This window comes from Scylla paramamosain, chromosome 35 (assembly GCF_035594125.1).
Source record: "Scylla paramamosain isolate STU-SP2022 chromosome 35, ASM3559412v1, whole genome shotgun sequence".
Taxonomy (NCBI): domain Eukaryota; kingdom Metazoa; phylum Arthropoda; class Malacostraca; order Decapoda; family Portunidae; genus Scylla; species Scylla paramamosain.
Genome location: NC_087185.1, coordinates 991,293 through 1,016,467, shown reverse-complemented (window position 1 = coordinate 1,016,467; position 25,175 = coordinate 991,293). Strand labels below are relative to the sequence as shown.

At 42.6% G+C, this 25,175-nt stretch overlaps 1 protein-coding gene and 1 long non-coding RNA gene across 17 annotated transcripts in view; both read left to right on the top strand.

Annotated features, from left to right (window-relative positions):
• The window catches only part of LOC135090487 (vinculin-like), a 57,212-nt gene extending 46,380 nt beyond the window's left edge, over positions 1 to 10,832 (top strand). For 3 of the 14 annotated variants that reach the window (XM_063987262.1, XM_063987268.1, XM_063987267.1), the window contains 6 exons: positions 2,954 to 3,087; positions 3,270 to 3,509; positions 3,668 to 3,758; positions 5,449 to 5,478; positions 6,902 to 6,919; positions 8,126 to 10,832. In XM_063987262.1, the coding sequence (XP_063843332.1) occupies positions 2,954 to 3,087; positions 3,270 to 3,509; positions 3,668 to 3,758; positions 5,449 to 5,478; positions 6,902 to 6,919; positions 8,126 to 8,295 (683 nt within the window). In that variant the 3' untranslated portion in view covers positions 8,296 to 10,832. Of the gene's footprint in view, positions 1 to 568; positions 632 to 843; positions 976 to 1,253; positions 1,329 to 2,953; positions 3,088 to 3,269; positions 3,510 to 3,667; positions 3,759 to 5,448; positions 5,479 to 6,901; positions 6,920 to 8,125 lie in introns of all 14 variants that reach the window. The other 11 variants (XM_063987257.1, XM_063987255.1, XM_063987266.1 and 8 more) reach the window with 7 other exon arrangements.
• Positions 10,833 to 12,463: 1,631 nt separating this feature from the next.
• LOC135090518 (uncharacterized) overlaps positions 12,464 to 25,175 on the top strand; it is a 95,453-nt gene continuing 82,741 nt past the window's right edge. For 2 of the 3 annotated variants that reach the window (XR_010262027.1, XR_010262026.1), the window contains exon 1: positions 12,464 to 17,881. This is a non-coding gene — a long non-coding RNA (uncharacterized LOC135090518). The remainder of the gene's footprint in view (positions 17,882 to 25,175) is intronic. The other variant, XR_010262028.1, reaches the window with a different exon arrangement.

Genomic DNA, 25,175 nt, shown 5'->3' with positions numbered 1-25,175 from the left:
ATGGTGCATCATGGACTCAGAGAGTGGCACTCTGACTGCCGTGTGTGTGTGTGTGTGTGTGTGTGTGTGTGTGTGCAGAGAGAAGTAAATGCTTGTCTCATGGCTGCCAAGAGCTTGGTTCCCTTTTGGAAAGTGTTTTGGCATTCAAATTTGTGAGTTTAAGAATTATTGATTTGTAAAATGATAAAGCATATTTTAGAAAGTCTTCTTATGTAATTATGAAGATTAAACTTCATGTACAGATTAATTTAGGATAAATATAATCTGAAAATTCAACTTAACCAGCATTCCAGCTTGAGATGACAGATCTGTTTTGAGCCAGTCAGGTATGAATGCCATCTTGGCCACCCCCTGTCTGGGAATGCTGCCTTGGCACAGAGAGGGAGACTCAGGTGTTTTTGTGTTTGTATTCTTGAAGCAGTGAGGGTGTAATTAGTTACTTAGTGACAGCACTAGTAAGGCAGAGGCTGAGCAGCATACACAGGTGTGATGGCTGAGCACTGGGGCAATGGCAGGCTGTCTCGGTGAGTCAGGTGTGTGAGTACAGAGGTGTTTGGGTCTGTTGCAGATGTTGGGCCAAGCAATGGACACACGGTGCCGGGCTCCCATCCTGTTCTGTATTCTGAGCTAGGTACTAACGGCACTCCCTTGTTTGGTAACAACCCTGTAATATTTGAGTATTAAACTTGTCATCTCAAAATTCCCAGAAAGAATGTGGTATGAAAGTAATGATCCTTGATTTAAAAGTTTGTTTTCTAGTGTGGTGATGAGCATAGTGTTGTGTTGGGTGCTGTATATAATGTTTGTGGTGGTGCAACCTGGTCACGTCTCACTTGGCTTCAGTTGGTGGTGGTGTTGTTGGTGGTGGTGGTCAGGCTGGGGCGGGTGTGGCCCCCAGCACTGCCCTGGACCACCCTCACTCCTTCCACTCTCCACATGCCGGCCTGGCAGCGGCTGGGCACAGATGGGGCAGAGGTACTACTCCAACATTTCTCAGGCACTTGTGGCTCATTGTATACAGTCTTAGTAACATTGTCATACCTCTAATCATTAAGAGTATCTCATATTTGGATGATATAATCTAAATTCTTAAAATTCAGTTTTTGCATTTTGTCACAAAAATAATCTGGCTGAAATTTTATTAGACATGAAATAGCTTAATTTGAATTGTTTAGAGGAGTTGAGTTTAGTGATGAGAGAATCGGTGCACAAGTTCCTGTGAAGCGCTGGCACTGAGGCCATTCCTTCCCCAGGGGAGCCGTCAGAGACTCACTATGACAGCTACACAGACGATGAGCTGCCCACGGACCCTTTCCCCTGCTACAGAGGTTGTTGTTGTACAGTGTCCCAAGCAACACCATAATGGAATGCAGCATTTATAATCATGTCTTGAGGAGGAAGTGTTGGCACAAGACAGTGTTTCGCGTGGCCATTGAAAACCAGAAAGGAAAACATTGTCCATAGAGGAATTTGGAACAGTAATATTAAAGAATCAAAACCCATTTTATGAAAACTCAATCAAAATGATGAAAGCACCATTGAAGTGAGAGTTTGTAGTGATACCAAAACATTTTTTTTCGATGATGTTTCTTTTTGATCATCTATTTATTGTTATATGTACAAAATGTGTAAACAAAATTGTATGTAGCTCTCTAAAAAAGACATCAGCCAATGAGAAGAAAGCCAACACTTCCTCCTGTCCAATCACTTCCTGCCATGCCAGCTTGACCTACATTTGTGCAAGCCCCAGTAGTGAGGGACCCGTCCTGCCCTGTACTGGTAGCTCCTCTGTACCGGGTCGTCAGTATTCACACACCTCGTGCCTCACCTTCCTGGTCATGTAGTCCTTCACTTGACTCATTCTTGCTTTCAGGATTTGTAAGAAGAAGTCTTGAAAAGTGGTTGTCATGTCTTGAGAGCTGTTTTTTAGCCAGTAATATCTTGAGAAGTAATTTTTTAGCCTGGTAATGCCTTGAGAGCTGTTACTTGGCCTGGTAATGCTTTAAGGGCTGTTACTTGGCCTGGTAATGCCTTGATCACTGCAAAGGTGTCAGGAATACTTTGAATGTGAATTGAGTACCATTGAATGTGCTGCTGAAAGACAGTGATCAGGACAGAGCACCACCCCTTCCGTATACAACCTTGTATTTCTCCTCTGTCTCCGTACTGTTGCTGTCTTGGCATCTTGCCATCTTGGCATCTTGCCGCACTCCAGCTGCTCCTCATGTCCCTTGTCAGCGAGTGGCAGCTGTGCATGGCATGTCCGGCGTTGCCTTGGAGAAGAGGCCGCCAGTGCCTCGCCTCTGCCGCTGCAAATGTTCAATGAATTTATTGTTTCAGCTTATTTCTGTTGCATTTGGTGAACCATGAGTATTTTCTTCCAGCCGTCACGCGTCGGCAACATGTACTGTGTTGCGTTGTTGTTGCTGCATGGTTGTGTTGTGAGATGTGGAGTGAGGTGCGAGGCAGGTGGCTGCTGCCGCTGCCACTGCCACCGCTGCCTCTGTGGCTGCTCGCTGCATGTGCTGCATGGAGAGTGTAGAGTGTAGTGCATGCGTCCCATGTTGCGTGGTAGTAATGTTGTGTAGTACTTGTGATGGACGCTGAGCACATCATGGCAGACGTATTGCTCTTATTATTTATTGTAATAAAGTCAAATACATTGAATTTTGCCCTGAGTTCAGTAGTCACTAAAGATTTAGCCAATACTTTGCTGTTAGTCATAAAGTTCACTGTACATAATATGTAGGGCATTGCTTCTCATAGTCTTAAATTAACAGAACAGTTTTATGATACTCGTACTTTCTGTTTTGCTTCCTGTGACGTCAGCGTGGGTGTCTGCACTCGCAGCTTCTATGTGTGACACTGGTTGTGTTGTGTTGTGTTGTGTTGTGTTATGTTGTGTTGTGCCACACCACTGGCTGCCTCACTAAGCTTCCCTGTGGCTTGGCAGATCAAGCACCACCACGCCCCCCACTGCCTGGTGGGGAGAAGGCTCCTCCTCCCCGCCCCCCTCCACCAGAGACTGATGACGAGGAGGAGACCAAAATGTTCAGTGAAGTGCCGCAGCCCAACCAGCCCATCATGGTGAGTCCAGCCCCCTTGTCTTCTCCTCCCTGTTTTCCTTCTCATTCATGCTCAGTAACTCAATAGGGAGGAAGATTTTGAAGTAAATTGTTAAGCCTTAAACCCATAGTGTCACCCCACCTGACACCTGGTGCTGGGAAGACACAGCAGTGCACACAGTAATGAGTGGCTCCCTGCGATAGATGGCTGCGCACGGCCTGCACCAGGAGGTGAAGCAGTGGTCGTCAAGGGACAACGAGATCATTGCAGCCGCCAAGAAGATGGCGCTGCTCATGGCTCAGCTGTCACAGCTAGTCCGGGGCGAGGGCGGAACCAAGAAAGACCTGATTGCTTGTGCCAAGGCCATCGCCGAGGCCTCCGAGGAGGTGACCCAGCTGGCCAAGGACCTCGCCAGGGAGTGCACCGACAAGAGGATGAGGACGGTGAGTCTTGCTGAGGCTCTCGCTAGTCTGTCTTTGTCGTGATTGTTTTAGTTCATAGTTGTGGAGTTGAGTCTGTAAAACTTGAGCCACTGAAATGTTAACTCATGATGCACTCTATGGATGGAAAAGTTATTAACTGTGTGTTGTTTTTTGTGCAGAATCTGTTGCAAGTGTGTGAACGCATCCCCACCATTGGGACGCAGCTCAAGATCCTGTCCACAGTGAAGGCCACCATGCTCGGGGCTCAGGGTAAGTGTTGCTCGTCAGCGTGCTGCGCCCCTGAGCCGCTGCCCTGGCCACCCTTAACTCTTAAGTGTCAGGCACTAAGTCCAAACATGACAGGTGTTACTTAGGTTGATGAAGGAAGTTTTTACTGAACTTTTCTGTTTCCTTAATGCCAATATTAAAATCATGAATCCATATTGTCCTTCATGGCATAAATGAACATCTATAATGCAAACAAACATGAACCATGAACTTTTCCTTGCACCACAGCAGTGTGATTTACAGGTTTTGGTTTCTCTAACAGCCGGCTTCATTTTGCTCACCCACTAAGCTCGTTATCATTTGAAGATGCGCCAGTTTCCTTTGCTGCACATTGTGCCCTCTTAAACATTCATTCCTAAAGAGTGATATAAAAGTAACTTAAATCTCTCTTGACTGAAGGAAATTGAAGTGATCATGAGTTGTAGCAAAGACTTGAGTAGTGTTTGAAGTGCACAGGCTGACGATGAATGGCATCAGAAGCAAGGCGACGGCTTCCTTGATCAGTGACGAAGCAAAGCGGTTAGGTCTGCACTGCAAAATGTCCTTTCAAGTCATAGACGAGCACTTTCGTTGGCTGTAGGTGCACTTGAGTAGGAGTACAGGAGAGACCTGAACAGATAGACAGCTGTGGTACAAGGAAAGTTAAGTGTGTCTCTGTGTCACTGTGTGTCTTGTGACCATGAACTTGTCTGTGCTTTGTCCACATTGTGTGTTCCATGTGCTTCCTCTAAACAAGATCTACACTTGAGTCCAGTGTTGCCAGGAATGATGGGATCAGCACTGGTGTAGGTGTCATTCTTTCCTGGCAAGATGGCTCTGTGACGTCCAGAGGTCCGTCACGATAGATAGTCAAGAGCGTTGCGCCTCAAATGGGCGGCCGTCTTGTTGCCGTCAACACTCAGTGTTCACTTAACTACACATTAGAACTAATTCTTTACTTAATAGATGCCTACCTAAATACTTCCTAACATAAAGCACCTCATAGCTCAGAGAGTGTGCACCAGTGTTGTGGTTGACATTTGGTGAGTCCCTAGTGAGTACTGGCTTAGCGGCCTGACAGCTTCATAGGAGTGAACAAACACTAGTTGGCTGCAGCCACTCATTTCATTAATCTCACAAGAGACAGGAGATTTAATACTTTATTTACTCTCTATTTATGTGCCCACATCATGAATAAAATGAGTCTAATTCAATTAAAAACTCAGTGAAGGAAAAGTGATCGCTTTCCAGAACTGGTGTTTACAACAAAAGATGGTTTGCATTAAGAAAAGCGCCACCTGTGTCATCGTGTGTGGCAAATCTATTCCAAAAATCTTATTTTCTTACAAGAATTGTATTTTTTATGTTGATGTAATTTTTCTCCTGTTTCATGTGTTAAGAAAGCAAATTTCTTAGTAATAATATAATATTAAATATATACATATATACATATATATATATCTTTGGATGTAGTAAAGCCTTAATATAATGAAGACTTGATTTAGTGAGAAGTACTTGATAGTACTGTGTTCAAGTTAGATATACTGTAGTAATCAAAGCAGAGTCCTTGGTGAATATACATATAAAAGTGTTGTATTTCACCCTTTAATAGCTGAGTTTGGTTCTCGTTTGTGCATATAACAGCTTTTTTGGTCTTTATTACACTCTCTCTCTTTTCCACTTCATAACACAGAGTGCTTCCCTCGACGTGAATCGGAGATCGGTAAAGATACAATGTTGATTGCCTGTTTTGTGATGCCCCACTCACTCCCGTCTGATACCCCTGATACCCCTGATACCCCTGCCCCGTTGCTCCACACACAGGTCTTTAGTGCTAGCCAGTCTCTCCTCCACTGTGCAGTAACATCAGGTCATAAGTTTGAAGTGTGCCCCTTGTGGCATACACTAGTGCCTTCCCTTCATGGTTTTGTTGTAGACAGACAGTGAGATCTGTAAGAGGCAAGTTAGCACTAGCCACTGCCATCAGACCCACCTCACACCCTGCCCTAACCCAGTCTCCAGAGGTCTGAGGCCCTGTAGCTCAGAACTCCAGTCCAAGTACTATTTGAAGCACTACAGAATGCACATTTTTAGTGTTTGAATATAATGTACTTTTCCTTAGAGGAGTCACTAGTAGATGAGTGTTCCCATTTATGGCATGAGTTATGGTAGTGATGACTTTTGAAGTTGAGTAAACAGTTGAAGATCTTATTGAGAAGTAATGCATGTGTAACAAAAACACTTCAAAACCTTATTATTATTATTATTATTATTATTATTATTATTATTATTATTATTATTATTATTGTTATTATTATTATTATCATTATTGTTGTTATTATTATTATTATTATTATTATTATTATTATTATTATTATTATTATTATTATTATTATTATTATTATCTGTAATGAATGAAGCATCAGTTTACCAAGGCTTGGATTCACAGCATGTTTCCAAAATTAATGATTAACTTTTAACTGTACTTACATTGACAAAGAAGTGGATTCAGAGGAGACTCTTGAGAGGTGTTCTCTAATACTGCTCCCGTGTTTGGCGTGAGTGGAGTGCTGTGCTGCCGAGGGGCTTTACCTTAATTAAGACTCAGGCAATGTTTCTCATCTCAAAGTAAATAGAAGTTCACAGTTACTATGAGTGGTAGAAGGATTTACTGTGCTGGTAAATCTTGTATGTATGTAATGAATTTATTGCTCATTTACATTGGGAAAATGTTTCTGGTCTTTCTGTCCCTCATTCTTCTTTCCAGCTGAAAGATTTTGTGGAGTGGTGAGGCAGCTTAGGTTGATTGCGTCAGCTTTGTCCTCCGTGACGTAGCATCTCAGTGCTTGGCGTGAACAAGTGCATCACCTGTGTCTGTGCAAGTGTTTGTTGGTGTGTCAGTCTGTGGTGTACTGTTGACAGTCTGTGTTCAATAGGTGATAGTTGGTGAGGGAGCAGAGCCACTCAGTGTTACCCTTTGTAGGCTGTTGACTATACTGTTGTGATCCATCCTTGTCTTGTCATAAGTGTTGTCCTCCAGTAGAAGAAGAATGGTTCATTTTCTTTATGTGAGGTAGATAATGGCAAACTCCAATTCCTGATACTTATTTCAATCCTCTCTCTTGCATGCGTGGTGATCCTTTCAGAGATCCTGATTGGGTCCAGTAAGTATGGTGGTAGTGCACTGTGTGTGTGTGTGTGTGTGTGTGTGTGTGTGTGTGTGTGTGTGTATGTGTGTCCATGTGCTGCCAGTGTAGCGTGCCACACTGTAGCAGTACCAGCAGCATGATAGTGTTGCAGTTCAATTCACCTCAGTGTGCAGTGTGTGCTTGGTGCACTCTTTGCTACACTGTGTTGCCATTTGAGTGTTTAGAGTGTACTTAACTTATTGTGTGAACTTAGCAAAGAATTAGTTTACTTGCAGTTAAAGGAAACTATAAATTGTGGTGTGTAAGATCATTCTGGGAGCACAAGACCTCTCATGAACATTTTCTTGCTTGATTTATAAACATTTATATGGTTTGTTTACTTCAGTTTCCTTGAAGTGAAATTCCTTGTGTGCCCAGAATGATTTTTCTCACGTGTTGACAATAATACGGGTCGCTGTCATGAATGAGAGGGGTAGCATAGGTGTGTGACCTAAAGCTGAAAGCAGCACTTGTGTGCGGCTTCCCCTGAGCACCGGCAGCCGGACACTGGCGGCCGAGCCTCCAGAGCGGAGGCTCAGTCCTCCCTCACCTGTGCCCAACAAAGCCAGCCTTGTTTCTTTCTTTTTAGTTTGTGTTGAGTTCTATAACAAACATGAATAATTTGTTCCTTTTCATATTTTTTTTTTATCTTTTTACTTCTGAGGTAGAGAGTAGAGTTGTGTGAGTCAGTGAGGAGGAACGCACTGGCCTGGAGAGCAGTGCAGTGCAGTGCAGTGCAGTGTTGTGTTGTGTGATGTTGCTGACACATTAACAGTAGATGACATGGCTGAAGAAATTTGACAGTAATTTAGCTTTTCAGCTTTCAAATTTGCACTTTTTGTTGTAATGTTGCTTTGGTATCGGAGTTTGAAATGAAAATAACATTGACTGTTATTGTTGTTTTTTTGAGAAAGGACAACATTTACACATTAAAATTGTTTAGCCTCATTTTGATTACAAACTGGAGATTGGAGTCTCCATTGCAGTACATCAGTTAATGTAGACAAGATGACAGATCTTCAGTGTTGAACTAACACATGATATTCATTGCTACTTTCTTTATGGAAACATTTGCTTCACAAATTTCACATTAATCCAAAGCAAAGAGTTTGATAATTGAGTCAAACAGCAAGACTCAGACAGGAGGCAGCAGTGTGGGTAGTAACATTCTCGCTCACTCAGGCTCAGAGGAGGACCAGGAGGCCACGGAGATGCTGGTGGGCAACGCGCAGAACCTGATGCAGTCGGTAAAGGAGACAGTGCGCGCCGCAGAGGCCGCTTCCATCAAGATCCGCACGGACGCCGGCATCAGGCTGCGCTGGGTGCGCAAGCAGCCATGGTACCAGTACTAGTGCACCACTCTGTTGCTCGGCTCTGCTTTGTGTATTACTCTACCCACAACTTGTATAGATATGCAGTATACACAAGTATATAGCAAAAATAAAAGAGGTCTATTTTATATTGAATTCAAAGAATATATTATAGCTGTCTGATGGGCATTATTATTTAGCTATCAAGTCTGCTGGATTTACTGTGTCTGGGGGACTGTGCAGGCACTGCCCTGCCAGGGACCTTGTGTGTTTGGAGGACTGTGCAGGCACTGCCCTGCCAGGGACCTTGTGTGTCTGGGGGACTGTGCAGACACTACCCTGCCATGGACCTTGTGTGTCTGGGGGACTGTGCAGGCACTGCCCTGCCATGGACCTTATGTGTCTGGGGGACTGTGCTGGCACTGCCCTGCCAGGGACCTTGTGTGTCTGGGGGACTGTGCAGGCACTGCCCTGCCAGGGACCTTGTGTGTCTGGTGGACTGTGCAGGCAGTACCCCAGGTCAGATCCTTGGCAGGGACCTTGTGTGTTTGAAAGACTGTGCAGACAGTGCCCTGAGGGAGGTACCTGCCGGGATCCTTGTGTGACAGGGAGGCTGTGCAGGCAGCACCTTGGGGCAGGTACTTGGCAGGGAGCTTGTAGCTAAATGGTGTGCCCAGAGAGAGGGAGTGGTCTCCCACCTGAGGTCACAAGGTCAGGTTTGTGAGAGGGAAAACAGTTGACAATGTAGACAGTGTTAAGTTGACTTGAAATGTTACACTCTTCACAGAGTAGCTTGTGTTCTGTTTGAACATGTACACAGTAAACACTGCCTTAATACTGTATAATGAATGTCCTTGTAAATAATTTTAATCGTTTGCAATAAGTGATCAACTAATATGTAAGTTAAATTTTTTGATCTCCCAGAAGCAAGTATTAGACAAGAAATAAAACCAATCACTGATTCCATCCTCCGTGGCAAACTGAAGCTGCAGGGAGCAGCAAACTCCCTGCACTGCAGTACGTGTCCATTAACTTTCTGATAGGTGAGGCTCCTCCATGTGCTTGTTGTGTATGTGCCAAAACAATTGTCTTCCTCATGAGGCGACAGTGCTATCAGTTGAATTGGAAGTAACGTCACTTTTTGCTAAATTCTGGACTATTTCGCGTTGTAACATTAGACATTTATGCAGGCTCATTAAAGTATTGTGAACTGTGGGTCAATGTATGCAGTCTTGCTTCATTTTTAGTTACGTATTACCTTCATCAGATCAGAGCATCTCCTTGCAGTCTTTGTGCAGGTTTGGCCTTTTGTTTTTTCCAAAATTTTCAGGGAATCCATGCCATATCACTGTAGTTGTCCCATGGTAGAGGTGTGGTAGACAGTCTGGTAGTCACTCACAGCCCCGGGTGAGGCGTTCATGTAGGGAAGGCTACTGAGGAACAGTTTGTTACACAAGTGTCCCAAAGTAACAAATACCAGTTTGCTGGAGAAGTAGACTTGCAATATTAGGTTAGGCCGTCTATGCTGCGCGGCGCAGTGGGCTGCCGCTGCTGCCGCTGCCGCCACTGCTGTTGCTGCGGATCGCAGGAGTCTTCTGGCAACCTTTGTGCAAAACTAACTGACTACTGTAGCTTAACACATGACTAGTGTCTGTTCATTGGTGCTTACCTTGTAGTCTGTCACACAACAAATCTATACCAGTGTAACGAATAGGATGAGAGTACCTACACTACAATAGACTTATGCTCATTGATTTAGGATAAGGTGGAACTAATAAGGGTATAATATTGAGCTTGTTGATATGTAATTTTTGTTGTGTTTGTAATGATTTGAGTGCCTTTATGATGTAATTAAGATGATTTACCATGACTTAAATGTTTACACTCTTTTATAGATATCATTATAGTACTTCAGTACTTCAAGAAGAAAGTTCAGGTTCCCACAAGTGCATACTTTGAGTAGAGTGGTCAGCTGATAGTGTTCCTATTTTAATTCTTATGCTCCTCTCTGGTTGCAATGCCCTAGTGATTTAAGAAGCACTTACAATCACGCTGAGGCCTTATATAGTTGAAGCACCTAATGCCACTGGGAACAAGAGGTATCATACAGAGAAGCTCACACACCCAAAAGTAAGACGGTCAAATTGTAACATGTCCCATTGTGCTGTGGCGTGGCACGCTGTGCACCCTGCATGACATGGTGGCTTGCCGTGCACCTTAGCGTCCCGTGGTGGTGCACTGTGCACCCTGGCGTGCTGTGACGGGGCGCACTGTGCACCCCATTGTGCTTGGTGCTGGCCAGCCCAGATGAGTCCCGTGCACAGATTCTTTGCTCTCCTGGTGATGCAGTGCTTCTGTCGTCCGCATGTGTGGTTGCACAAAGGAGAAGACGAGAGTGCGGAGTGAGATGAGGCGTGGCCCAGGGTAGACTTTGCCAGTGGCTGCCCGGCTCATCTCACTCGTGCTTGGCTCTTTTCTCATTTCTCAGTCCACATAGAAAAGTTATCTTGGTTCCATTTTAAATCTTTGACATGCAAGATCTGATATTTTATAAAAAAAAATATAGTAAATCCATATGACTTGTGTGTTTCCTTTCCTTCATTGTGAAGTGATGAGAAAATTCCTTCCAGCCAGTGCCAGGACTGGCTCTCCACTGCCCTGCTGCCTTGCTTCAGGAGGCAACAGTCCCCAGAGGATGATGAGCCACTCAGACACAAGACATACCCTCACACAGCAGCTGGTCACAGCCACAGTCATCCACACTCAGTCAGTCACAGTTCAGAGGGGAAAGGCCACTTGAGTCTAGTATTAAGGAGATTGCAACACTGTTGAAAGAAATCTGTTTTAGCACAGGCATTTCAGAACACAGCACATCATTTTGTGATAGCTGTGCCAGAGCCTGGCACAGTTTATGGCCAAAACTTAATAGGCAATCAGCTGAGATGGGAATCAGTCACATTATCATTATGTATTAATCAATTAACTACCATGTTGCAAGAGCCACATGTCCAGGGAAGCTGTACCTCATTGTCTGTCACTCTTGGTCTGCTGCAGTGGTCATCCCTCAGTCTGGGGTTTGTAGTCCACACAGGGAAGAAACTTTGCACTGGACACACCATTATTCTATTCTATTCTTCCTGATTAAGAAGTTCATGGCTCCTACTCTGCCTTTGGGTGACTCTTGGGATCTAGTCTATCTTCTTATGTCTTAGAGAAAGGGAAGGAAAAGAAAAGGATTCTGGGAGTGAAGAATACATCACTACAGCCATCACTTAAGTTTTCTAAAGTGTTGATGATATGAAGAGAAAGAGGAATGGGATGATAATGGAAGAGGGAACGGTAGAGAGGAATAATTATGTGTTAGAGATTGAAAAATAAGGAGATTGCAAACTTTACATTATCTAAGAGTAGACAAAGAAGGAAGGGAATAAAAAAAGAAAAGTAAAAGGAAGAGAAAGAAAGTAATGAAGAGTGGTAGGAATTAAAGGAGAGATGAGGTGAGGGAGAAAAGAGTGTCAGTGAGGGAGGAAGCAAGGAGGGGATGCAAGGAAGAGGTGGTAGGGAAGGGAGAGCAAAGAGAGGGAATGGCAGGGCTGTGGAAAAATTTAATGAGATATAAACAATAAAGGAGAGGCTGGGTGGAGGAGTGAGGTAGTGTGAGGGGAGTGAGAGGAGGCGTATTCCTTCCCTTTGAAGTGGCCTTTACTTGGCTGCCGTGACCAAAGCTGCCAGGTCTTCAGGAGTCATGCAAGGCAATTATCCACATCATTTATGTTATGAAGCAAGTTTTACTCCTTCCTTTTAACACTATTGATTTATTTCTTTTTTTATTTCTTTTTTTTTTTTTGCTATCTATAAAACCTTAAATTTTATACTTGTATTTTATTCAGGTTATATTAAGTTTTACCTCCTTCATTCTTCCTTTAAACATCGTACTGATTTGAAATTGATCTCTTCTCTTTTACAACTGTATGTATTTAAGCAGATTCTTTTCTCAGAATTATTGTTATATCTCTTGCGTTTATTAATATAGTTTCTTCTTCAAGCGGAGTCTCTTACAATTTACCTTTTTTTCTTCCTTTCTTTTCTCTTTTTTCTTTCTTTTTTTTCTTTTTTTTTCTTTTTTTCTTTTTCTTCCTGCCTGTTCCCATCCTTCATCAGGTGGCCTCCTTAGTGTTCTTTTTGCTGCTCTCTCTCTCTCTCTCTCTCTCTCTCTCTCTCTCTCTCTCTCTCTCTCTCTCTCTCTCTCTACTGCGGCCTCTTCCCTCCTCATCATCTGCCTCCACTGTATCTACTTTTCTCTTTGCCACTGTTTTTGTAATGGATTAGTTTTTTTTCCAGTCTTTTTTCTTACATTTCTCTCCATAATACATCAGAGAGAGAGAGAGAGAGAGAGAGAGAGAGAGAGAAATTTCATCAACTTGTAATTTTTTTGGTCTCATCTTTCAGTTGGTCCTCCGTGACGCTCTTCATCGCGAAAGGACCCTTCATAGCGCCAGTCTTCTTTCATTACTTTTTCCTTCCCTCCTTCAAAGTTTTCCTCTTTCATCTCTCAACTTCTTTATGTCCTATTATGAACTAACTCCTTTCTGCTTCCCGTCACTGGAATAAATAGCTATCCTGCCCTTTGTTTTTTTTTTTCTCTCTCTCTAATCTTCATCGTTTCATTTGCTTTATGTATGCATCCTTGCCTTCTATCTGTCTTGTTTATGGCGTCATTCACTCGCCGCTCCAAGAACCAGTTTGTTTTGCGGCACCTTGTGATTTAGCCGGTGCTCCAGTTTATTACAGGACGCGTGTTCATATTTCTCCCTTGTTTACTCTGCTGATTCTCGCTGCCGCTGGATAGGAATTGTATTGGACAGTCTTTCTTTTTGATGTTTTATGTAATTTTGGCTGTTAACTCTACTCGCGTGAAGAGAAAAGTCAGCTCGTATCGGCGCAGTGATCGGAGAGACAAAGACGAGTCGCTTATGAGGTCTGGCGAAAATTGAACCGTCGATTCTGTTTCATGACGATCTGACGACCTCGATTCTGGGTTAATCTTGCGTGCCGCCTCTCAACGGAATTTGTTTGAGTGGCTTTGATGTGTTTCTCAAGGGAGCAAGGTATTCATGAGAGAACCTGGGGCGCCTTCATTCCCGCTCCCCGCCACACTCGCTATTAGGATTAGGACCCTCACTCTCTGCAGCCACGCAAGTTTAAGGCAGTCAGGAGTTCGTTTATGTAGTAAGCTTAGTGGGATGCTTGAAAAGAGAAGCTCCATTCCGGTCACAAGGAAGCTTTGGACTCGAATTTCCTCCCATAGATGCTGATAGAGGTGGCGGTGAGAGTGGCGGAGGATGTATGGCTTTGAGGTCCCGTGAAGTATGCTGTTGACGTGTGCAGGTGGACAGTGTATCAGCCGAGCAGCGTGTAAGTAATGAGCTGTTCAGAAGAGTAGTTGTGAGACATGGCTCTCACTCACGCATCGATCTCGTGTGTGTGTGTGTGTGTGCCGCGTCCGTAACAGACTTAGCACAGCAGCTGTGGATAGCGACCCTTCGGACCTGTGTAGCGGTGGTGGAGGTTAGCGTCCCTCAGCCTGCCTGACTCCAGCATCGTACTGGAAAGATTCTTCCTTACTGCTTGAAATTATTTGACTATTACTTTAGTTCTGCCAATGATTTGCAGTGTATAGTGATTTCCCTTGCAGAAAATTAATGTGTATACGCTTATTTGGCAAAAAAAAAAAAGAAAAAAAAAGGAAATTTAAATTAGGCAAGCCATTCCAAAAGTAATTAAAGGTCCAGAGCAAAAATGACCACTTTAATTTACTTCACAGAAAGAACGCGAGTTTTTCCTTCCCTCTTCCATAATGAATGAGTGTTGGACTCATTTTTCAACATCATCAAGGCCTTGGTTACTTATACGCCGGGGCAGAGGGGAGGAGGGGTAGATGCCGGACTGAAGGTAGGGGGAGAGGCAGGCCGGGGAGAGACAGGAGACGAGAAAGTGGCAGAAGAGGATGGAATTGTGGATTAGACGCTGAATGTGACACGTGAAAGGTGACTGTGAGGGAAATAAGGAAGAGTAGGTGGAGAAGGATGAGGAAGGAAGGGTTCAGTCACATGAAAGGTTGGAAAAGAGAGATCGAGAGAAGAAAGGAGGATGAGAAGAAACTGTAGTAGTGCCAAGACGTCAGGAATGGGGAGGTCGGAAGGAGAAGTCGCGGAAGAGGAGAAGCAGAAGTGATGGTCCGGCGTCACACATTTAGCGCGAAGAATAGAAAGTATCCCACCGCACGTTACGCCCGAGGAATTTAAGGCCACAATTCATCACGGGAAAAGTTCATTAAAGCTCTGGAGCTGGGCGGGAGGTGGTGCGTCTCCTGCCTGACGTCTGCGCAGGAAGAAATGATACGAACTTATGGCGGGAAGACCAATTACCGGAGGCGGGAGGAATGGAGCTTGTCTCGTTTGCTTACAGGAAAAAAATCTTGCACAAAAAACCACTGTCGCTTATTTGTCTTCCCCATGGTCATTGCCACTCCAGGAAGAATGAAGGGGTTTTAATGAGATGGCGAGGAAGGAACGAGGGGCGAGCGAGAGAAAATACAGCGGTTGGAGTAACGAGGAGCGTTAGGAGGGTTCAGTCAGGGTTCAGTTAGGGGGGTAATAAAGGAGAGGAGTGCATGGAGATGGATAAACGGAGAGAGTAATGAGGAGTAGTACACGTAATACTGTGGTAAGGCGAGGGAGCTGATATGAATTAAATAAAAGCTTAGAAAAGCACAACTTATGAGCGACTAATGTGAAAAATGGAAGCGAATGAATGAAAATGAAAGAAAACGATGCTTAATAAGCACACAAGAAACTGAAAAGATTATTCACCTGAAAACAAATGAAAACAAGAGGATCCGTTTGTGTCATTTGTGTTTATTACTCGTGAGAAGACTGTCCCTTTTCGTCCCTCTCCCATCATCGTCTCCTCCTCCCCTTGCTCCTCCTGGCCTTCCTCCTCTTCCTCCTTATCCCCGTCCTGGAATTGGTTCCATTGAGGGCGGAGGGACGCACGCCTTCCATTACTCGCAGGTGCTCGGGAGTTCTCGGGAGGCTCATTGTCCGCCAGCCAAGCCATCATCCTCGCGTCACGAGTCGAGCGCTGCCACCGCCGCCCCTCCGCAACTCATTTTATTGACAGAATCACCGCCACTCGCTGCTCACCTCCCACTACCTCACTCGTTCCATTGCACAGTTGTCCCAGACCTTGGTGGATTGTACTGCATCGCATTTCAATCACGATTCAGCGTCTTGAACGTTCCTGTACACAGTTGCCCTAAATACCGTGTTCAGAAACGCTTTGTTCTCTCATAACGACTATTTTCAAAGGCCACAGAGATGACTTGCTGGGTTCTGAAATGTATTCCTCCTGTTAATTGAATAGAAATCCTGTCAATTTATTATTAATCTCTCTCTCTCTTTCTCTCTCTCCTTAAAAGCTCGTCACTTCAACTAGAGCCTTCTGAAAGTAGTAGAGGTGCAGAAGTGTTTCAGAATATGGTCCTAAGTGTGTATGTACTATACTGTTCACCATTTTCATCATCATGTTTCAGACTACAGGTACTACTATAATGACATCAGTTTACTTAAAACTTTTATTCCTAGACTTCTCTTAAATAAGAAAACTAGGACGCTTTAGTAAGGAAAAGATGCGAAACTTTCATTCATATTAGGCCACAGGTATAGCACAAAGAATTACTAACTTGCACTGAAGTGGCAATAGGGATAACTTGAATAAACATGTTTGTAGTCAGGACAATGAATAAAAACTGAAGACTAGAACGCTTCAGTAAGGAAAAAGCAAAAACTTCCACACTGCTGCAGGTACAACACAATTAGTAACGTGTATTAAGTGGAAATAAAAAGAAAACTTTAATAAAACCCAAGTAGAGATATAATTGAACACATACAAGAGCAGGATATGCAAAAGGAATAAAGAAAGAACATAGTCAAGGCATAAAGAAAAGAAAAAGAATAAGCAAGAGAAAGTAGCAAGATAAAGTAGTCAAGACATGAAAAAAGTAACTAAAACAAAAAAACGAAAAGAATAAGCTTATTCAAGAGAAAGTAGCAAGAGAAAGTAGTCGAGACATGAAAAAAAAAATAAAACATGAATAAAAAACGAAAAGAATAAGCAAGAGAAAGTAGTCAAGACATGAAAAAAAGAAAGTAGTCAAGACATGGAAAACAAAAACAAACGAGAAGCATAAGCTAGAGAAAGTAGTCAAGATATGAAAAGTAAAGCCATGAAATAAAAAAAAACGTAAAGAATAAGCGAGAACGTAGTCAAGACATGAAAGAATAAGCAAGAAAGTAGTCAAGACATGAAAAAATGAAAAATAAAATAAACTTAGGAAGTTTTCCTATTTGAAAAAGACGAAGTTTTATTAAAAAGGTAAAAATACTATATAATTTAGAAACTATATACAAAAACATGTTAAACAAAAAATACGTTAAACCCAAAAAAAAAAATAAATAAATAAAATAAATAAAATATAAATAAAAATAAATAAAAAAAATAGTAAAAAAAATTACAAGGAATATTTGACTTCTAGCGAGGCGCATTGATACAACATTTAGGCGCATTGATACAACATTAAATCAATATCATGAAATCAAATACAAAAATCAAACACATGAGCGCAAATAGATAATTTGTTATCAAACAAAAGACAAAATACAGATAAAATAAATTTTGATCGTAGCTACAGATCAAATAGAAGAGAGCAAGTAGACAATATCATCTACACTACAGATGTCAAAGTAAAAAAAAAAAAATACAACGAATATTTGACTTCTAGAGAGGCGCATTGATACAACATTAAATCAATATCATGAAATCAAATACAAAAATCAAACAAGAGCGCAAATAGATAATTTGTTATCAAACAAAAGACAAAATACAGACAATAAATTTTGATCGTAGCTACAGATCAAATAGAAGAGAGCAAGTAGACAATATCATCACTACAGATGTCAAATAGAAGAGAGCAAGTCGACAATATCAACCAGACAAAATAGATAAAATAGATTTCGATAGATGCCACATATATAAAATACATGGAATCTGTACCATGAAATCAAATACAGAAGTCAAATACAAGATAACAAGTAGACAAAAAAAAAAAAAAAAGTAGACTATGAAAAAAAAAAATATATGAAACAGTAAAGAAAGAAACACTAAGTAAGAATAATAAACTACGTACCAGTTTTTTTGCACGGTTTCGATAGGCACACATTGATACAACATGAAATCAGTATCATGAAATCAAATTGATACAACATCAAATCAGTATCATGAAATCAAATACAAGAAAATAAGTAGACAATAGAAAACAAAAATATAAAGTACATAAAATAAATACAAAAGTAGTTTCAGAAAAAAAAAAAAATGAAAATGATACACTGCGTACTAGTTTTTCAGGCGGAGTAAGTGCCCGCTTTTTCAGGCGGAGTAAGTGCCCGCGCAAGCAGTCTGACGCGACACATAGGACGGAAACAGCGGAGGGGGAAGGTGCACTTCTCGAAGCTCCGAGCTTCCAGCATTTGGCGGTCCAGGCACGCTGATGATGCTGTGATGCCATTTGGTGAGCTGCCACAATATTGTATTCTGGTAAATAGGGAAACAAAATTAGGCTAAATAAGAGTTTTATATAGATCTGTGTTACTTCTCCGTGTCTTTTCCTCTCGTTTTCTGTGGTGCCATTTGATGAGCGTCTCGCTGCCGTGTTGTCAAGTAGAGGAGCTGGATTGACTTTGTCGAATTCTTATTTATTTGATGACTATGACGCTGTGATGGGGTTGGAGGGTGAGCTGCCTTGGAGTCGTCAAGTCGTAAATTGTGTTCTGTCAAATAGAAAAGCAAGATTAGAATACTAAAACATCTATTTCTGTAAGAGTTCACCTTTGATGACCATGACGAGGTGGTGGTGGTGGGGGGGGTGAGCTGTGAGCTGCCTAGAGCCGCGTTCTGTCAAAGATTAGAATGCTAAACATCTATTTCTTTAAGAGTTCACCTTTGATAACCATGACTAGATGGTGGTGGTGCACCATATCGCGACACTTAACACAACACAACACCACACCGCGACACCTAACATGCACCACACCACAGCGCGACACCTAACATGCACCACACTGCAGGTATAACATAACTACGTGTAATAGTCAGTATATTTGGCATACTAATGCATCCTTAATTTTATTTGTTAATCCACCTTTAGTTTTTATTTACAATTGCTCAGGGAGTATAACGAAGCAGGGAGTATAACATTTATTTAAGGGATTTATTTGTTCTACGAATACGTTCTTAACTTGTCAAGTATTTAGATGTGCAGGGGCTGTAACAGTTCGACGTAACATTACACAAAGGAATCTACATGAACTAGATAGCGTATGTTTTAAGTCCTAAACTGACAATGAGCATCGAGTAAAGAAAGGAATCTACATGAACTAAATAGCGTATGTTTTAAGTCCTAAACTGACAATGAGCATCGAGTAAAGCTGCTGGCAACGAACATGTAGAGTTCACTAGCAAGTCATACGAGGCGTTTGTCACAAAGGCACAAGCTTCAGTCCAGCGCAGACTACAGGCATCCTAAAAGGAGGCGCCGCCCTGGGAGTGAACCCGGGATGTTCCACTATCCGAGCAGTTACGCTGTCGGTCAGCAGAGTTGCCTCCTTACCCCCACACCCACACCTCTAACCGTCAGTAGGTTGCCTTATGTCCCTACTAACGCACCTAACCATCTCCCCAACACATAGTCCCCTACATCCTTCAGCAAGCGAGTCCCACCAGCATCTCAGGCACCGGCCAGGGATCGAACCCGGCAGCTGCTTGGCGGGCAACAAACCCGTTAACACAGTGCCTTCTGGTGACGACCCACACACCTAACCATCTCTCCAACACATCTAACCATCTTCATCCTACAGCAAGCGAGTCCCACCAGTAGGGGGGATGTGGGTAACTAAACGTCACTCGTTAGCCGCTCTCCCTCACTTGTTCATAAAAGCGTTGGTCAACAAGATGCTTCCCTGATAGTTCCATGTGTTGTTGGCCTACTGACGGGCACACCGGAATGAGAAAAATCGTTATTCTGTCCTTTCTACGTGGAAAAAAAAAAGTTTCCAGGGAACAGCAGCATTAATGAGAATATTATCCTATACACATTCATTATTTATCTTCGAAATCTACTGTGTACGTACGTAGATGGTGGCAACACAGGCTTATTTTGCCTCACAGGGAAGCCGCGACTCATGACGAACACTAGAAGTTATTTCACATTAACGTGGGGACGAGAAGGACGAGGTGGATGAGGTGCTGAAGGACAAGGAGTGGAGGGCAGTTAACTTAGGCGGAAATATGATCGTCGCGGGAAAACTTTTGCGCGGAACTTGTGGAATTAATGTTCGCTGTAACAAGTGTGTGCGTGTGTGTGTAATAGTAATGACAAAAACAGCAACAATAATAATGTCTATAATGATATTTATATTGATAAGAAAATAACGATTATTATCAATTATCATTATCATTATTATTTACTATTATTACTATTGTTATCACTATTATTATCACACTTCCAGACTGTTTGATAAAGGGGGGGTTTCAGAATAATTATTTTCCTACTCGTATGTGTTTCATAAACCTGCCCTCTCTGCAGATAAAATTTTTCTGTTGTAATTGATTGAGTCGGTGTTGCCCTTACAGTGTTGCCACGTGTAACTCTTGACTCGATGTAACAAGTGTTTCCGTGGTGCATTTTTCGGCGTACTGGGGAATGTAATCCTCGGGAGTAGTGATGTCTATTATTCTAAAACCAGTCAGGCCTAGATAGGTGAAGGGTCCCTCGTCTATACTCTTCTGCTTGTGCAATGTACTTGGTCCACACATGAGCCAGCCATTCTCGTGATACATGCGCTGTCCAGTGTGTGCTGGATGCTTTCCTGTAACGAAGGCTATATTACTGCCTACATCATTATAGACATACAATATTACTGCTTTATCATCCGGCTTGTAGGGTGCAAGTGCGCACACACACACACACACACACACGTCAGAAAACATACAAACAAACGAGCACGTAGTCGTAATTCAATTTATCCTTCCAAAATATATTTGTGAAAAGCGTTAGCGAAACGAAACACACCAACCCTCCAAGTGAAAACAACAGATTGTCATAAAAATATTGCCTCGTCAAAAAATGAGAAACTTTCATACCTATGCCGATTATTGTCATTATTTCTTGACGTTTAATCAACACAGTTATTCAGAACAAGACGATTTTTCATCTCTCGTTTAGTAAAGCTGCGGCATATAAATTCCGGCCATACTTTTCATAATTTCCATAAAACAGTCGTAATTTTTATAGTTACGGCAGTATGTCTCCATTAAGGTGAGTTATGTAATTTCCAAGACACGTGGAATAAATACCATTTACTTATTTATTTTTGAATTTTGATACCTCGTGTATCTCTACGTTGCTCTTGTGTTTGCGGCCGTCTCTCCTCAAACGCATCTCTCGTCTCTGTCCTCCGTTTTACCTGCGTCCTCGTCCTTCTACTCCCACTGTCCCTGCGTCCTACTTCCTACTCACTGTCGCTCGGCATTTTCGTCTCCGTCTCCCTCCTCCTGCCTCATTTTCATCCAAGTCCGTGTACGCGGCGCAGCACAAGTTGCGGCGTGAGTCTGCGTTATTCCACTTGTTGGTCGCTGTAATCAGTCTCCAGATTTGGCCTTTGAGAGGTGAAAGTTTGGCACATGGCAATTTCCCTTCCCACTCGTCATGAGAGGAGGAGGAGGATGCATGTCTTGGTCTATATCATAATGGAATAAGGGACCTTTCATACGTCATGAAAAAATGTATGATATTATTGCAATCTTTATTGTTGCATTTCAGAATGTCTTGTCCTGTTTTTTTGCGAACTTGTTTATTCACTTATTTGTGTTTGTTATTCTTTATTTTTTTCACGTTCCTGTTAATATTTGTTACACCCACTCAGGGGCGTTAGACAAGGGTATTTCTTCTTGGTATATTATTACGCCAGGTTATTGACACTCGTTCAATATTTGTTACACCCACTCAGGGGCGTTAGACAAGGGTATTTCTTCTTGGTATATTATTACGCCAGGTTATTGACACTCGTTCATTCTTGTGTGTTTACTTGTCCCATATGGTGAACGCAAGAGTGAACGTGAGGATGAACGCGAGGGTGAACGGTCCAACTGGAAAACGACCCTTAATTAATCTCCATGCAATACAAAATTAACAAAAGTAACATCACAAAGTCCACATGAAGGCATTAGAGCAACACAATGAAATCACTATGCACACGTGTCAAAAAAATGAAAATAAATGAACAAATACACTATGCACACGTGTCAAAAAGAAAATAAATTAACAAATACATAAATAAACTACTAGCTAACATGCTATGGTGATTATCCTTACGGTGTAAAGACCCTTCTGGGTCACAAATCTCCCATGAATGTTTGATCACCTAACTGACAATTTACGTTGAAATATTACAAAAAACAACATACGTAACAGTTCTGGGTGTAACGTAAAGCAAATACAACAGAAGAGAATAACAAGCAATGTAACGGTGTCACAATTAATAATATGTATTGTATTTATAATACCTTGCGTGATTAGCAATATAAGTGTATGTATACATATATGCATAAGTGTAGATAGTGGGTGTTGGCGCATAAGGGTGGGGTGGATATGATCACGCCACCCTACGTCACACACACACCATGGAACTTTCCATACTCCTTTTATTGCCATCGATAAGTAATCGGTAGCACCTATATGATAGTATCTAAGTATTCTCCATAGTTAATCTCTCCCTAATGTATTTTGGCATGTATTACTCTTAGCTATAAGTAGCTTTTCTCTTGCCTTATTTATGTAATTAGAGAGTAATAATTATGAATATTCATGTACTGTGAGTGCGGTCAACCCGCCCCTATTTCTAATGTCAGCACTTTTTGAAGGCGCTAAGCGTCCCTTGTGCCGGCTCCGGAGTCTTGCCAGGGTGTAACGCTGTACCACGCAGAGGACATCCGTTGTCCCGTACGCGCCACACCCTTCTCCAGAACTCTGTACATATATCTAAATATAACTATTTTATACGTTCACCTTTGACATTCACCTGAAAACCACAGAAACTCACCAAGAGTGACTTTACCTATTATATAAAGGTAAGAAACTAATGAACAGTGTCCTGTGGTAATTGATAATTCAAAACCACTCCGGAACAGCAACAAAGTATTACACTTTCCTAATATATTCCTAAACCTATCACAAACATAATAGGGGAACACTCACCAATCTCTGGCACTCACAGGGAATAAATCCACAGGTTTCAATCCAACAAGGTGTGTGCGGCTGCTACAATGTATACCACAGACAGACTGCCGGCTTTACCTCCCTCCCTGAGCTACCTTCCCTCGGTTTACCGCTCCAGGGATTCATACACAAATGAAACAATCATTAACACTCATTATTCCTAGGTAGTTATCATATGAAACGAGCAAATACTATGAAACAAACAAATTTGAAACGAGCAATATACAGAAATAATTTGTATAGTGACCACCATCAAACACCATGTGTTACAATACTGAATAAATTAGAAACGCTTTTTGTTAGCAATATTATTTGCTACAGCGTTATGGGATCTTATGTCGCGTTAGTGTTATGTTTCCTTCTGCCGCTGTGGTATTATTACTCCCTGTTGTTTTTAATCGATTAGCAGGGACCAGTGAGCTGATATTACTCTATTGTGTCCCCTGTGCGTGAGGACGTGAAGTGCTCTTCCACTCCTGCTCCGTATATATATATATATATATATATATATATATATATATATATATATATATATATATATATATATATATATATATATATATATATATATATATATATATATATACCTGTCCACTTACTCACCTGCCCACACAGCCACGCATTAATAGTCTTATCAAATCAAGGCCGAAAAATGCTAAAGCATCATGTTCCATAATTTTCGCCGCGTCATAAACCCACCTTTGTTCAAGAGCGTGATGGATTAGCACTGTAGTTTCGCTATTTTCATCCTGAGCACCGCGCTGCTTGGACGCAGTAACCGTGAATATTAATGAGGTGGCCATGCATCACGAGAGAGAAAGTCGCGGCCGCTGCAGGAGCCACGAAAAATACCGTGTTTGGTCTTGGTGCGCCAGGCAGGGTGGCGTCCCCACGCACTGAAACAACGCTTAGTTTACGTTCGCGCAATACAGTTGATGTTTACACTCCTAGAATTCTTTCTTTTATTCGCCGTTCTTTGAAAGTAATTTGTTTCTTTTCTTTAGGATCTTCTTGCAATGTTCTCAAAGGACTGGAAAGAAAATAATGGCAGCTTAGTTTCCGAGGCGCTTGTCTGTGTGTGTTATTTGCGTCGTCAGCACTAGGGGGAGCGAGTCGCGTGGCTCACAGCCCCAGCAAAACAACGGATACCCGCTACAGTTCCGCACAGCCTCCCGTCAGCATATCCTTTTCCGGCGGCTTCTTTGACGCACCACCTGCAAACTTGCTGAATCAGATGGAGATATTGCTGGCGGCTGCTGAGGGAGTGAGCAGGATAGAGAGAAGGAGGAAAGTGAGGGAAGATACAGGTGTGCTGAAAGGAAGGACAGAAGGTGGAGCAGCCTTATACAACCACGTGTGAGGAGGAAGGCGGTGGGGCGTGCGCAGATGAAGGTGATGGAGATGAGTGGATATATTATTGCCTAGAGAGAGATCGTACCTGATATTTTTTGTTATATCCAAGGGAATTTAAATTTGATAAGGAGTTCAGCCGCAGGAAAGAATGGCACAGAGGATTTTTCTTTTGTGAGCCCTGATCTGTTTAAGGAAGATCTTACAAGGAATGGACGGGTGGTGGGTGAGTGGGAGGGTTTGGAGAGTCGCGGGGAGAGAAGGAGGAGGGGGAGAAGTAGGATACAGGGACTGGGGGGACATAAGAGGGTCGGTGAAGGGGAAAAAATGATGCGTATGTACTCCTATCCCTCCTACAGACCCCGCCCCTCCCACAGCTGACCCTTCACTTCTGTCTCGCCGTGCGGTGCCTCTCCATTTCCTATTTTTAAAGTTGCTGATATAAATCGAAGTCACGTAAAGCGAAGCATACTTGTAGAGCAGCCATCAGAACTATCCATTCAGCTGAGGGAGGAATATTAGCGACCAACTATTTTTGTGCTTTGTGCTGCATGCCCTCTCGTTTTCATTACGTTCTATCCTGCTGGGAAAAGAAATCCGGCTTTGTAGAATATTGACTTATATTCACCTGTTTCGCATTGGTTGAGAGAGAGAGAGAGAGAGAGAGAGAGAGAGAGAGAGAGAGAGAGAGAGAGAGAGAGAGAGAGAGAGAGAGATTGTACAATCGTAGAGACTGGTTGGAAACAAAGCGATGGTCACACACACACACACACACACACACTGCTGTCAGCGGGCGTGTCTTGTATACCCAGCGGGCGAACATCCTCCCAAACGCAACTGAAAAATCTTTTGTTGGACAATATAGAAGAAAATGTAGGTATGTTAATGCACGCTTGAAACCCACTGAGATGGCTGGAGGCGAATGCCTTAACAACAAACAAATTCCTCGCAGTAACAGTGTGTGGATGACGGGACCTTTGAAACGGAGTGGCTGAACATCGTTAAAGCTAGACGAGGCTTTTGTTAGGTTGTGGGGTTGGAGGCAGCGCAGCGTGCAGGGAGAGGGCTGTGGATGGGATGCTGGTCACTCGAGCGAATTTTGAATAATGAAAAAAAAAAAAAATACAGCAATGACGAACAACAGGGCGACTGCACAAACCTGGGTCATCACACAGGACGG